The 14,361-nt window shown below is 40.0% G+C and overlaps 1 protein-coding gene across 2 annotated transcripts in view; it reads right to left on the reverse strand.

Moving 5' to 3' along the window:
• Positions 1-2,322: 2,322 nt before the first annotated feature.
• LOC114875832 (von Hippel-Lindau disease tumor suppressor) overlaps positions 2,323-14,361 on the reverse strand; it is a 34,111-nt gene continuing 22,072 nt past the window's right edge. Inside the window, exons 2-4 of one of the 2 annotated variants that reach the window (XM_029186579.1) lie at positions 3,974-4,338; positions 3,560-3,902; positions 2,323-2,411 (exon numbers count right to left, since the gene is read on the reverse strand). In XM_029186579.1, coding sequence (XP_029042412.1) covers positions 3,593-3,902; positions 3,974-4,245 — 582 coding nt within the window. In that variant the 5' untranslated portion in view covers positions 4,246-4,338 and the 3' untranslated portion in view covers positions 2,323-2,411; positions 3,560-3,592. Of the gene's footprint in view, positions 2,412-2,493; positions 3,903-3,973; positions 4,339-14,361 lie in introns of those variants that run through there. The other variant, XM_029186578.2, reaches the window with a different exon arrangement.

The raw sequence follows: 14,361 nt of genomic DNA on the forward strand, positions 1-14,361 counted from the left end.
AGTTAAATAATATTCGATCGATGGTGTAATCAATCGAGCTCGAACACGATAAAAATCAAGTTAAGGTCAGACTGGAAAATAGAGGCCGATGCAAGATTCCTGGCTCATTATTTCTACGTATTGACGCGCGTCTAATGAATTATGATGCTTGTGTCGACGTCGGCGTCGGCGTCGGCGTCGGCGTCGGCGTCGGCGTCAGCGTCAGCGTCGGCGTAATTTGGACGCCTAGCATTTCTGTGATCAGGACTGGTTCGTTCGAAGAAAATAATTCCACCGACCATTCATTTATCGGGTTCATCGCGTTTATCGCGTTTATCGCGTTCATCGACCGGACGAGTATTGGGAAATCAGAAGCGTAATCGCGGCCCGAGAGGTAAAGAGAAGCGGAAGAAAGGTTCCGTTTGCATAACGATTTTTGTTAACAGTAGTGTACTATGTTCAACTATTGATTCGTGAAATGAAAATATTAACGAGTGGATAACTGTATTGCTAGTTTGAAAATTGCATACTAATTGTAAGATAATGCTTCTCTGCACCCTTAGAGATTGAAACACGAAGTGCTACGTCAAAGTATTAGCTTATATAACGAGAGTATTAACGGGTTGATAACTTGGTTATTGTAAATTTGAAAATTTAACGCCGAGATAATGGTTTCCTACGCGTTGGTAGATTGCAATACAGTATCAAAATATTATTTCGCAAAATGAGAGTATTAACGGCTCAATAGCTTCCCTATTGCAATTTCAAAATTTAACTCCAAGATATGTAATGATTCTTTATATATTTATAAATTGCAACATCTACTACTATATTCTATTTTCAAAACAGCAGAATTCGGCAGATTTATAACTTTCGAATGACAATATTCAAAGAGAAGCATCTAATTAAGTTAATTAAAATAGCAATAGTAATTTCTTGCAAAATTTTGAAATAGAGCTAGAGAACTGTCCCAGTCGCCAGAATGAAGCTGTACCTATACGTAATGGGTCACGACAAAGATACCAGTCACGAGTGACGAGTCACGAGTCACGAATCACGAGTCACGAAACGTATTTTCGTGTGTAAATAAAAGCTAAACCGAGCCGGTGCGCCGAGCCACGTTCAATGTAAAACCGATGAGTGTTTGAATACCGCAAACAGGGTATTCTTCCACCATGTTCTCCCTTTTCACCTTCTCTCTTCGTCCAAACGATTCAACCGAGTACAAAACCCCGGAAACGTTTCTTCTTTCAAACTATTTATCGACACGTTTCATCGTTACTCTCTCGATATAGCGTTAAATGGGACAGAGATTGATGGCAAGTAGAAATTTTACAAACTGTGATGGATTTACGTGCGAATTATTTAAAATTCATTACCATCTGGAATATTTGTGAAAAATATAAAAACTAGAATAAATCTGAATATAGAAATGTATTAAAAGAAACAAGAAACAAGAAACAGTCTAATAGGTCTGTGAACTTGGAAAGATTACGAGCAGTTAATGCAGCAGTACCTTTTTCATTGCGTCAAAGTTAAGAGCCATCAAAGTGTTAATGTCTTCGTCTTCCGTTTAAAATAGAGTTTGAACGTTAAACGAGACAGGTATGAGATCAAAGTGGCTGGTACGGGTGCTACTGGAAGAAACGATCTACTTGATGAATCTCGCGAGAACGTTACCATTGCAAGATTTCCTGCAGGTGGCTCATTAGATTTCCACCACTCTGTGACATTTCATGCTGCGTTTAAGATCCATTAGGAACGAACTGGATTAACGAGGTAGTAACCAAAGTCCATTTGCCGTGTATTTAATTGACCGTCGTCTCCGCGGATAATAATCGTCATCAACGGATCTCGCCTCACTTCGTCCTTTACTTATCGTTAGTACCGTATGTATAATAGCGACGAAAGACGCGAATTTCAAATGAAAATTTGCTTTTCCAACAAACGAGGGAAAAGGGCTCGAGTAACCAAAATCTTGACACAGACGATAATAGCCGGTAGATATTATTCTACGAAAAGCGTAGATGTTTCGAGTCCGTTTCTGTTTCGTGGCCAAGTGTATTTTACTCGGCTAATGGTTAATCAAAGCACGTATGCACTTCGCTAGACGGGAACATGCCGAAGGAAAGTTGTTCGGTATAGGTATAGCCGCGCATGGTTGATTACGGAAGGACGGTTAGGTAGGAGGAACGGTTTAATAACTTTCTAACTCTACTTACGAATTGCGGAAACGAGGCTGGATTACCGACCAGCCGTCGCGATTTACCCTCTCTGGAAACGTTGATCGTCTTTTGGATTCCCTTTGGTCGATGCGATGGCTCACAGACAATGCATCCTCTTGTTTTCGACATTTCTGTTATATTTCTGGCGTTTAGGAAAAGGATCTTCTTTTCATTTCTCTTCGATTCGAAATGATGATTGATGGAAAGCTGAAAGGATTTTTAGGAAACGGTATAGTAAAATGTAGGATCATTATCTTGTTCGATTGGTACTATGAATGAAAATCTAATATCGTTTGAAATATCTTTATTGCTTTATTTTATCGTTTGTTAAATGTGTCTCTTTAAAATGAACAAACGCGTAAAATATTTGGAATTTGGGTGATAAACGTATAGAATATTTAATTGTCAAATATTCGAATTTTCATAACAGTTCTAATAAAACAAAAGAAACAAAAAAACAAAAAAAAAACAAAAAAAGAATGTTCACTCTTTAATAAAAGTATTTTAAAATTAATATACTTGGAATGGGAATAACTTACATCGAACTAGTAAGAGATTGCCACTGTATAAGTTGTTATAAACGATCGGAGCGAGTATGTATTGATTACAAAAATATCAAGTGTAAAAAATACCACTGATTCTGTTTTCATTGCAACACCGATTTCATCGATGATCTACAATCGATAATATAACAATTGCTAATTAAATAAATTTTTTAATTAGCTATGATCAGAATATTAAAATTAAGTAATAAATGATGTTTCAAAATAATTAAGAAGCTCGATAAAAATTGTGTATAAATGTACTGTATTCTTTCGAACGATTGCTAATTAACGATAAGAGAGATAAAGATGGCACGTTTCGACCCGTTTTTCAAAAATTCTTTCCCAATTTACTATTGCCTTTAAGCTGTCGAAAAAAGGATTGAAAAACTATCCAAGAATTTCGACGAGTTTGAGAAAAGATTCAAACGATAAGATACATATTTTACAGGTAAGTATGTATGTACACGTATCGCGCGATTTTTCGAGAGAAAAGCAACATAATCCACGATGCGTTAAGACGATTATAATTATAATACTTGGCGAGACTTTTGACGAATTATGAGGTTTCTATAGGATAAAGTATTAAGAAAAGCTCAATAAACTCGTCTATGTGTATTCAGAAGCGTTGAGTAGATAGCAGTCTGAATATTGCATCATGAAAAACCGAAAAATTCGATTGGAAAGGATCTCTTTGAAGATGGAAAAGCAGAGAAAGATAAATTTCCTTAGCGTCACTTTTCTCGCGAACTTCTCGATACATCCGATCCCCCGGAGAATATCAATAGAATCGTTCGAGTGTGATCGACTTACTGGTGAATGGTCAAGAAGACTCAGGATCGATCGCTAAGAATTTCGACTACCATGATCGTCCTCGTTCTCGTCTACATCTTCCTCGTTTTCGTCGTCGTTTCGCGGCAACATGATCGCCAGTTCGTGCTGAAGACTCCTCGGAATGTCCAGTTGAAACGCTTGACGATCATAAGTCAGTCGCCTTTTGATCGCTCTCAAAGACAACTCGCGAAGCGTGTAAACAGGCAAGATGATATAGACGTTCGTTCTTTCGAATCTTTGCGGCAACTCGCTTCGCCTTAGCCCTCGATACCTGACGAACCATGGCTCGGGAAAGAATACGTCCTTCTGATTCACTGTATACCTGAATACGACAGTTACCGAAGTTCGATGAAAATACTCTTTCTTAACTGGAAGAGTTAACTGGAATCCTACCTGTCTCTGGTCTCCTTGTCTACGAAGATCCACGGATGAGTGACAAACGTATCGATATCGCGGCAATCACCAGGTGCCAATACACCGTAGCTGACTGCCTGACCTTGATAGTCGATCCAATACAAAATTACACTGTGCAGCGTCTTGTTAATAAACTTAACAAACGACCTGTGCACGTTGTTGATCGAACGAAGAACCGGCTGCTGCTGCTGCTGCTGCTGCTGTTGCTGCTGCTGCTGCTCTTGCTGTAGTTGATGATGATTCTCTCCCATTTTGCCTCCTTTCCTTTTCCACCGAAATTCCTTTCTCTCTGCCCTTCTCCACCGCCTTCTCCGCCCCTCGTGCTACGGTTTCTCTTTCAACGACTGAAAGCAAAAAAAAAAAAAAGAAAATAAAAGAATCAAGCTAGACTGGGATTAATCGAGAGTGTCTGCTCGGTGCTGCTGACGAATCCGTCTAGATTCCAAGTTTCATGGGCCCCGAGTTGATGGGGAAAATGTAACGTTGTTTCCTGTTTTTCTTCCACTCTGTATCACGAGAGCCCTTCGCTGAATTTTCTATCACGTCTAGACTGGCGTTTTCAATTTAACTAAAAGATAGATCGAGTTGCTTGAAATTTCGAATCTTTGTTGGTTGAGAAAGTATGCTACAACAATTGCTCCATGAAATTTAAACGCGCTTGGTACATATTTTTCAAGCTGACCGTCGCGTCGCGTCGCATCGCAGAGAAAAATCGATCGTACATAAAAGATTTTTCGATAACTCAAACGTCCGACCAACGACGGTCAACGTATCATGGAAAAAAAAACGTTGAAATATTTCTTGGTCGATTTTTCTTTCCTTCCTGATGTTTTCACGACCAAACAGAAAAATATTTAACTTTGAAACCGTAACACGTGAACACGGAGAAGCGTGAATTAGGTTCAGAGAAAAAGGTTGAAATAAGAAAAAACTCCCAAATATTTAAAAAGTTTATAATAAAAAGATGGAACATCTAGGTATTATAAGAATAGATAATCTAGATAGAAATCTAGAAGAGTTCAAGGACCGGTGAACGAACCGACCTCGATAATAATTCATTTAAATAATATCTGACGTTAACTCGACGCGAGACGCGTTTATCTACGCGATGCAATCAATCACGAGATTGTAGTAATGAAATAGCTGTACATTTCACGATGGTCTCGTTCGTCATCGAACAACCTTCAGACGTAGAGAAACTATTATATAAATACTCCGGTCTTAATAGCAATGATATCATTAAAATTTGTTAAAGATAAAACAAAGTGAATGGACGCAATTCGTCGCGTTCTGAATTAGCGATGACAAGAGGAGGAAAATTTATACCCACGAGCCGGTCGACCGCAATAAAAAGTTATTCCATATATCTCTCGATTTATCGTTACCTCGTGAGATTCGAAGTTTCAGCGGTATGAAACTTTCCTTCCTTTTCATTCATGAATCCAAAGATTAGACCGGCGCGGCGCGGCGCGGCGCGGCGCGGCGCGACGCGGTACGGCACGACGCAGCATACGGATTACAAGGAAATAACAATCGTTTTCACGCTGCTCCTATCTATTCGTCTCCAGTGTCTCGAGCAAAATTTTAATATCAAACTTCAGGAAATATCCGTAAAGTTAGTTGTAAAACGAAGTAAGAAAAGTGAGAACTTGCTCGCTATCAGTAGTATACGTCAATCATAACCACTGTGTAAGGCGAGTGTAAGGAATAATCAGCACGGTTCGAGAGCAAAGGGTTAAAGTTGACGGCACGAAATTACGCTGGCAAAATGCGGTTACGTCGTGTCTCTCTTGTCTGGTCGTCTTGCATAACGCAAGCTGCAATTACAGCGGAGACCACGGAGCCGGCAAAATGGAAACGTCCAGGTTAAAATAGTTCACAATCGTCCTGGAGGATCGGGGGTCGAGGGATCGAGGGGTCAACCGTATCGATCGTGGCTACGTTTCCCAATTTACGTGGCTCAACAGACCAGGGGCTTTAATTGACGTGATTTGTGGATCAAAGGTTACGAGATTCGTGTAAATCGCAAGTGAAATCGTTACGATTTCTATTTTTCCTCTCTGCGCAGTTGTCTTTCTTTTTTCTCTCTCTCTCTCTCTCTCTACAACTAAACAAAATTGAAAACTTCAACTTTTATGAAATTTAACTCACTATTCTCTTCTAATTTCCAAATTTTTTCTAAACTGAAGTAAAAGTGGAAATGTAAGGAGGCAAGCGAGGGATACATAGTGGAGTTAAATCGATGAACTAAACGTTGGTTGGTTAAAGCCCCCGATAGAGATAGCATCCAGCGATTTCGACTATCGTGCCGGTGAAATTACACCTGGCCGAGTCTGGCCGAGTCAGACCGAGCCGACGTTGTAATTTCCCTAGTAATTTGCAACTAACTCCGCGAAATGGCCGTCAGCAAGGAGGCAAGGAGGCAAGGATCCCTTCAAATTGGAAATAATGAGCCGTCGAACTTGGTCAGGCGATCTTTTCCACCATAGGATCGCGTATTTACTCGAAACTTCCTTAACGAACGTAATTCGAAACGCGTCTATCCTTCAACCTAAATATCCTATTAAATTATTTTTTAATCAGTCTACAGGATAAGAAGGATCGTCGGTGTATCACCGAAACTGCTACCTACGATCACTCGACTCGACCCGACCCGACCCGACCGAAACTGGTCAACTCGAGCAAGATTGTGTAGCTGGTGTCGTAGGAGAGTTCCGCAAACAGTGGCAATCTTAATTTACCGGTATACCTACATATAGGAACATGCAAAACGTCTCTGGCAAAACGATGCATCTCGGGGACGAGCAATCTACAGGGTCTCCAAGTATTTACTCGGGCCAAGGTATACGAAAAGGAGAAGTAGAAATTGCGGCTGTGAATTGAGCAAACCGGTGCATAGTCTGTTTATTGCGTTTCCAACCTGCTTTCTAACTTTCGACGAAAATATTTTTACATAGATACGAATAAAAATTTTTTCCTCTGATACGGGATACCTTTGATACGAAATACCGAGAAACGCGTTAAGGAGAAAGTTCTGCCGCAACAACCCAGGGCGTTAACCAGATCTTCCCACAATTCCAGCAAGTTCTAAACCACTATGCAAACTTTACACTATTGCAACACTGACAATATCAAACGGCTTTAATGAAAAGCTCACTGTGAGTCTTCTGTCGTCTTCTGTCGTCTTCTGTCGTCTTCTGTCGTCTTCTGTCGTCTTCTGTCGTCTTCTGTCCAAAATGATGTGAACAAAACGAGTTAGAATTTTTTAGGTATGCTGGAAACAATCAAATCAAAAGATCGAAATCATGATAGAAAATCTGAGGAAATACGTTGGAGGATGAATTGAAAGAGGTCGGATGAAAAGCTCAGCAGCTCAGCAACAAGACAAATAACCCTTCAGAGTTGGTGGTAAAAGGAAGGAAGAAGAATGCCGCAGCAGTTAGACATTGAAAATGATTAAACGGCAGTACATTCTGTTTCTATTTGTTCGGGTGGTGGTGGATGTGATCTATGCTGCCGATTGCAGCGTTGATTCCGACGTTGATTCCAGCCACGTAGCTGTACGCTTTGCTCCGTTCGGACGCGCTTTGTGGCGGACCGAAGCGGAGGTTAGCAAACAAACGAAAACGCCCATTGTATATCGATTGTGTTCGCGCCCGATCATGGGAACAATGGAGATAATTGAGCGTACAAATTACGATAGCGAGAAATACAGGGTGCGGAAGCGTTAGGAGTGGGTGTTAGCTGGCTAGCCGATCAGCCCGGGCCCGGCAATTAGGTTTACGGGCAAAGCGACAAGAAGAGGGACCGGTATTTGCAGAACGCGGACGTTCTCTTTGACGATGGCCCACGAAACAGAATTAGAATACACTCGGATAGGAAATTAACCCTTTCGTTCAGACAGACGGAAAGTTGGAAACGGCAATTTTATGACAACCGCTCGTGTATTAAGAAGAAAATGCATAAGAACATACATTCTTTCATCCCTTTTTCTTTCTCTCGCAGCGCAACGTGTAAGAGGATTAAAGGAGGGAGCAAAGAATGAAGTAACGCGAATGCTCGCAATAGCGCGAACATAAAACACCTTTGTAATCGGATTTCCAACGATAATACGATTTGTATTCAGTGACAGTGCATTCGTGTTCCGTTGCAACGATGCGGAGAATGAAAATACCCTTTGATTCGCGATGAAAACGAACATTTAAGTAATACTCACCAGCTGAATAGCGTTTAACCTCTTTCTCATATTTCCTTCGATAAACGTAATAATATATGGCGACTAGTACTCTATAAAGTGGTATTATTTGGGAACACGCGATACGAGATTTTAATTTACAACCACCGCTTTGATCTCACAATTTTGCAATCTGTTACAATCGTAATAGATCGATCGTGTATTACCGCGTTGAAACGTGATAAGCAATCAGTGATTTGTAATTAATAATCCCTGGCTAATTAACCGAAACAATGAAACGTGGCAGTGTGTGAATCAAAGACTCGGATTTCCAATGAAATCATACAATATTATCAAGTAATTCGAAAATACCTCGTGAAAATCCATTTCCAAGAATTTTCAATGTGTATCACGATTTGTACATACACTGTGAAAAAACGATGAAACAGAAGAAGAAAGAGCACGAAGCGCATAGTCTGCGTGCCGGATCTTAGGAAATCCTTCAGTCATTCGGCATACCGTGAATACCGACGAATCGAGCCAACATCCCCCTCGGCAAAGAGGAAATTTACAAGAATTTCAATTCACAGTAAACAGGCCGTAATCCTCCCTCATTGTTTGCGGCGGGACTCGACGAACAAATAAGGGTGACCTGGGGTGGGTATGAAAAGGGGTTGGCAACGAGGGTTGCTTCTCACCTTGCCGCGTGTAACGCTAGATCCTCCTTGTCGTTACCGTGCTTCTATAATAGCGTACTCGTCGCTCGTTTCGCTATTCATTATCGTTCGTCGTTGATCCTCCTGTTCTTTATTTATCGCTAATTTCGTTCCCTCGGTTACACGGAAAATCGCACACGTCGCGTCGGAACGGCCACGCGAACCATTTACCATTGCGCGAATAATAAAGAAGGGCTCTAATTGTCCCCGCTTAAAAGCCTCCACTGTTTCGAGGATAAGTGTGAAAAACGGGATTGGTTGCAGCGAGGGAAAACGTTTTTCACGCGTTTCGTTTCGTTTCGTTTCATTTCATTTCATACGGCAATTGAAACGTTTTCTGATTTCTGATCGAGATGTCAGATTCCCATGCCATTTCCCTCGAAACAAAAGTAACGGATTAAAATTCAAGTAAAATTAGAAACGAAAGTCTAAAATTTATTTAACCACCCTCTTCAGGTTTTAGATACGTAATAGGGGTGAGCTATAAACGTAGGAAACACGACAAAGTAGGTAGTCGGTCGCGAAGCGTAATCAAACGTGTCGTTAATTAGACAGTGGTGGCCGTGATTTGATGAATTAACTAACGACTGCACCGTTAGCGATTCCTCTTGAATCGAACACCGATGCGAACGTATTCGTCGAACCGCAATGTCTTTGCGAGTGCACTTGACTCATTGTCAGGACCTAGCCTGTAATTTGCGACCTCTGATCTTCCGGCTCGAACAAACGAGCCACACCGCCCTCCTAATGTCCTTAAAGAGGAACAAAGCTGAAATCTCTCTGTTAATCCAGTCCCTTTGCGCCAATCGTTCTCTAATGAACTTTTATTCAATTTTCTAACAATAAATCTAGCAATGAATTCACGCCTGTTTTTCATCTTTCAAACCACTCTGCTACCACCGTGCCACTGTTTTTATTTAAATAAAAATTACAAATTTACATTTATACGATACTTTCTGCTCGTTTCTATTCGCAGAATGTACTGGTAAAACGTGACAAGACAAAGGCAGCAAAATCTTGAATATATGCTGCAAGTGAAACAAGTCGTATCTCTCAAAGATAACATTTTTCATATACCCATTTCTATAGAAACTTTTTCCGTCAAGAATCATAAATGTCTTTCCGCAAAAAAAGTTGAAAATTCCCTGAAAGCTCCGTGTTATCGTCGAGGATCTACAAATTTACGATTTTTCTTCTTCGGCCAAGTTGTAACGATTTTTCAACTATTCGTATTGAATTTTTCTACTTCGAAACAATGTCTTTCCGTGTTGCGCGCTGGATAGCTAAGATGAATGGATTTACTTGGACTTTTTCGCGTTTACCAAACGCGATGGATGACTGAGTAAATATAAACATTCTGAAGACAGCAATTAGAGCAGCGTCAGTCGACTCTATTAGGAAATAGCGAGCAATTTGTACTAATTACTTCGACAGACGAGCTTGAATCGACTTTCGTGAGAAGCTGCATGCCGTCTCCTATCTGCTATCTGCTATCTGCTATCTGCTGTCGTGTCTTTGGCTTGTAATCTTCCTACTTGTCAAACATCGCAACGAAGATCGTGTTTCCATCGTGGAAGACGGAACAGTCTGGGCAATCAGCAGGAAATAGCGTCTACTTTCAAAGAGGCTCTTCTTGTTCCTCCTGTTGCGTTGTTTCTACTTCAAATAACTTGCCTGTAATTATTTTATTTTCTCAATAATAGGTCAAAGATTATTATAAATAATCGGGCTGATCGTATCAGCATCGTATCGAAATTGAGATTTGTTAGCCCCCAGAGAAACAGAAATTCAGCGTGAAATTAATCTTGAACGTTAACTATATTTCATGATTCAAGCGAAACAAATATTCGTGTTCGATAACGACGATCAGATTTCCCATTTGTTTCTCATTTATTCGCCTCGATATTCCTTTTTAACAGCGGTCAAATAATTCTCAACGGCGAAAAATAATTAACGATACTCTCCAATTAATAGACCGATCTTGCACGATTGTTATACCGCGTAACCGAATAATTATCAATTATTTGTTATCGAATAATAGAATATTCCCAGAATTCCTCTTCAGAGAACTCGACGAATAATTTTCCAAAAATTTTTATAAAAATTCCCAGAAATAATATACACCTTTTTTTCTGAAAAATCTGAAAAATCTGAAAAATCTGAAAAATCTGAAGGTGACGTATATCAAACTGAATTTCAGATGGAATTCCATAACATAAAACTCATAAAAATGTTGCAAACTATTCTCTTCCAATTTTTACAAGCGACCGGGAAACGTTCACTGTATGCAGCTAACAAATTTAATTTCACGTTTCGTGGTTGTTGGTTCGTAAAAACGTTGCGAGCCATTTTTATCGTCGGTACGCCAATATTTTGCGTTTTAAACGAATAAACAGAATTTCATCGAATATTGTACTCGCTGATTCGAAGCTTAAATCGACACGGATTTATTTCCTCTATTTACGATTTGTTTTTCTTTTTTTACAGCAATTAATTACTTAATTCTAAAATATTGTATAAAATTTTTCTTTGATAAACGTTGACATTCTGATTAATTTTACGTTTTAAACAATTTTCTAAAAGTAAGAACGCGAAGCGCTTGAACTAGACTGATTTACGAGCGGGTTATAGTTGTCCGTAGAGATGTATCGGTGGTCTGTTTAAACTCACCTAGCAACCTCATACTTAATTACACGTGGTCTTCGTTTCACCGTTGCGTGAATCCAGAACCGTAACAATAATTGAAATTAAAAGAAATTGAAGAAATAAAGGAAAATGAAAAATAAAATCGTATTTTTCTGTGCGAGCGAAGAGAGACTGGTTTAGGAGAGAAGGGTAAAACAATTTTTCCTCGTGTCGAACATCTTTCTAGAGCATGGAACGGATGGTAAATAAAGGTAGAAGGTTTTATCGATGTGCCAGTTCATCGATACTGTTCGCGAACGATTCAAAAACTTGGAAAACTCTTGCCAGTCACGGCGTGTATCGGCGAAACTCTATCGAAGCCTGTCTCGTTTATCATTTTCTTCCAACTCCAACCACACTGCCTATCTCCGGTCTTTCTTGTCTCGTCTCCAGCGTGACGCGAATCCCGATGCTCCTGCTCGATCTATGCCGAACCACCACCGAAACCCCTCCTCCGCGACAGAAAAACCCATTTTATCCTATCAATTTCGTCGCTTGACAATCGAGTTTTATCGAGTTTTATCGAGTTTTATCGAATTTTATCTAATTATAATATTAATAATAAAAATATGAATAGCTAATTTTCAGATGCGAGTTTTCAACTTTGAAACGATAATATACCTACGTAGAGAAAGGGTGAATTGAGGTTGATTTTAGTTTCGAGCTGTTTAGCGTGTAAACTGTGAATGTAAACTGAAGGGGAATGAGATAGAACTAGCAAAAGTAACAACTTTCTTCGATCATCGACATCGCGAAAGCTTAGAACTTGCATCGTCATGGGCAAGCAACCTCTACGCTACAAAGTCCATGGGGCTGAAAAGTTGCGTAGCCTGTTTGATGAAAATTCAATTTGCCACCGACTAATTTTCATTTCGTAACGAGATATCAAATAGGGAACATGGTTTACGAAACAGAAATGTATATATGTAACTTTGTTTGAAGGAAAAAGTGGCAAAAAACTTATTCGATCGAGTGTTCCTTGGAAGAAAAAAGCACGAAAAAAGCGAGGAAGTAAATTTTTCTTGAAATTACTTTCTGAACATATTCTTGAAAAAAGCATTCTTCTCGGGCTGAAATTTAAGAGACATCCGGGTCACGGGGCAGCTACTTTGAGACTTTTAACCCTTAGTAACGGCTCGAGCACGTAGGGCAACCCCTAGATCGAATCGAAACTTGTTTCACCAGACAACAGATTGGACGGAGTATACATATAAATGTGTGAGAGAGAAGAATATAGTCGTTACAGTGTCGACACTTTCCCTATTTGGCCGCTGTTTACGGGTAAATATTGAAAATGGAACTCGAAGTTGAGCGGCGAAATTAAAACGAATTTCAACAACGATTCGTTGTTCTGTTTGTTTTGCTCTATCGTGAAAAAGGAAACCATTCGCAGAGCTCTATGGGCTTATTGTTTCTTGATTATCTCCGCTTTGCTTCAGGTTTTCGAGGCTCCGCGACAGAATATTAATACGATAAAGAGAAAATAAAGGCTTTATCGGTATGTATATCGGACTTTTTTTCCTTCTACCCGCTCGTTTTCTTGTTCCATTCTCGGAAAGGAGTTGGTTGAAAACGCAGTGGAGGGTCGCAGAACCCTCTTACCTGGAGGTAACACGAGACCCACGAGCCTCGTCGAGGCTTCCGTAATCAGGCTCGAGAGAAGTTCGATGGGAACGGCGAGGATTCGGAAAGATCGATCGATCGAGTGATATTTTGCGAGCTGCTCGTTAAGACGGTTGCCCTCTAACCCTCTAACCCTCCAACCCTCCAGGCCTCGAGAGCAATTTCCCAAGATATTCCTCTCTTCGGGAAGCAACGAAAAACGCTCGAAATCGAACGAATTTTTCATTCGTCAAGAGTTAACCAACGCGTTTTGCACGATGCATTTCTCTTGATAATATTTTCCTACAAAATATCCTTCTTTCAGAGAAGCAAAACATTTATGGGGAAATAAATGAACTCGAAAAGGGAGTGAAATTATTTTCTCCTGAACGGATAGAAAGTAAATACATCTTATTCGTAAGATTTTTCAGTTCGGTACTCGGTACCTAACCTTAATGGCTTATTATCGTTATTAAATCATTCCGAAGATTTAAAAAAAATCTTATTTTCGATTATATTTTTGTCGGTAATAAATACCTTCCTGGAGGAAGGTATTTAGTTGCGAATCCAAGACAGATGGAACGCAATCAACGGAAGGAGAACAGTCGGTTTCCTGAATTATTTTAAGTAGCGGAATGCTTATGACTCGAACGCGTTCATGCATATTCAGCTACGCGAGAAGCCGGATTATACAGAAATTGGGAAGTCTTGCGTTTCTGATTGCTCGATAGCGAACAGAAACTGAAATTCAGTTTCGAAATCGAACCAGTTTCAGACGCTTCGTGCCATGTTTCTCCTTCTCTCCTTCTCTCTGCTTAATCTTACACAATTGATCGAATTAGAACAATTCGTATTAATTTACCCAATTTATTGGTTATCGTAATTTCAACAATTTTCTACACAACGAATTTTCCTATGAAAAAAGAAAAGACGATAAAAATGTGTCGTTTTATTTGAGCCGAGACGGGACGAAGAGAACGAGACCACTGAAAATTCCGGAATAGACACTCTTCTCGGAGTACTTGACTCGATTATGAAAATGTACTTTGGCTGCTCTTTGCTTCCTACTCCCTGCTCTCCTCTCTCTTTCTCGCGACCCTTTTTTCCCTCCCTTGTCCGCAATTTCGAGCTCTCTTTGATCGCGGCGTAAATGTCGTGAATCCAATGCGAGATACGCCCCCGCTCTTACG

Source organism: Osmia bicornis, chromosome 2 (genome assembly GCF_907164935.1).
Source record: "Osmia bicornis bicornis chromosome 2, iOsmBic2.1, whole genome shotgun sequence".
NCBI lineage: Eukaryota > Metazoa > Arthropoda > Insecta > Hymenoptera > Megachilidae > Osmia > Osmia bicornis.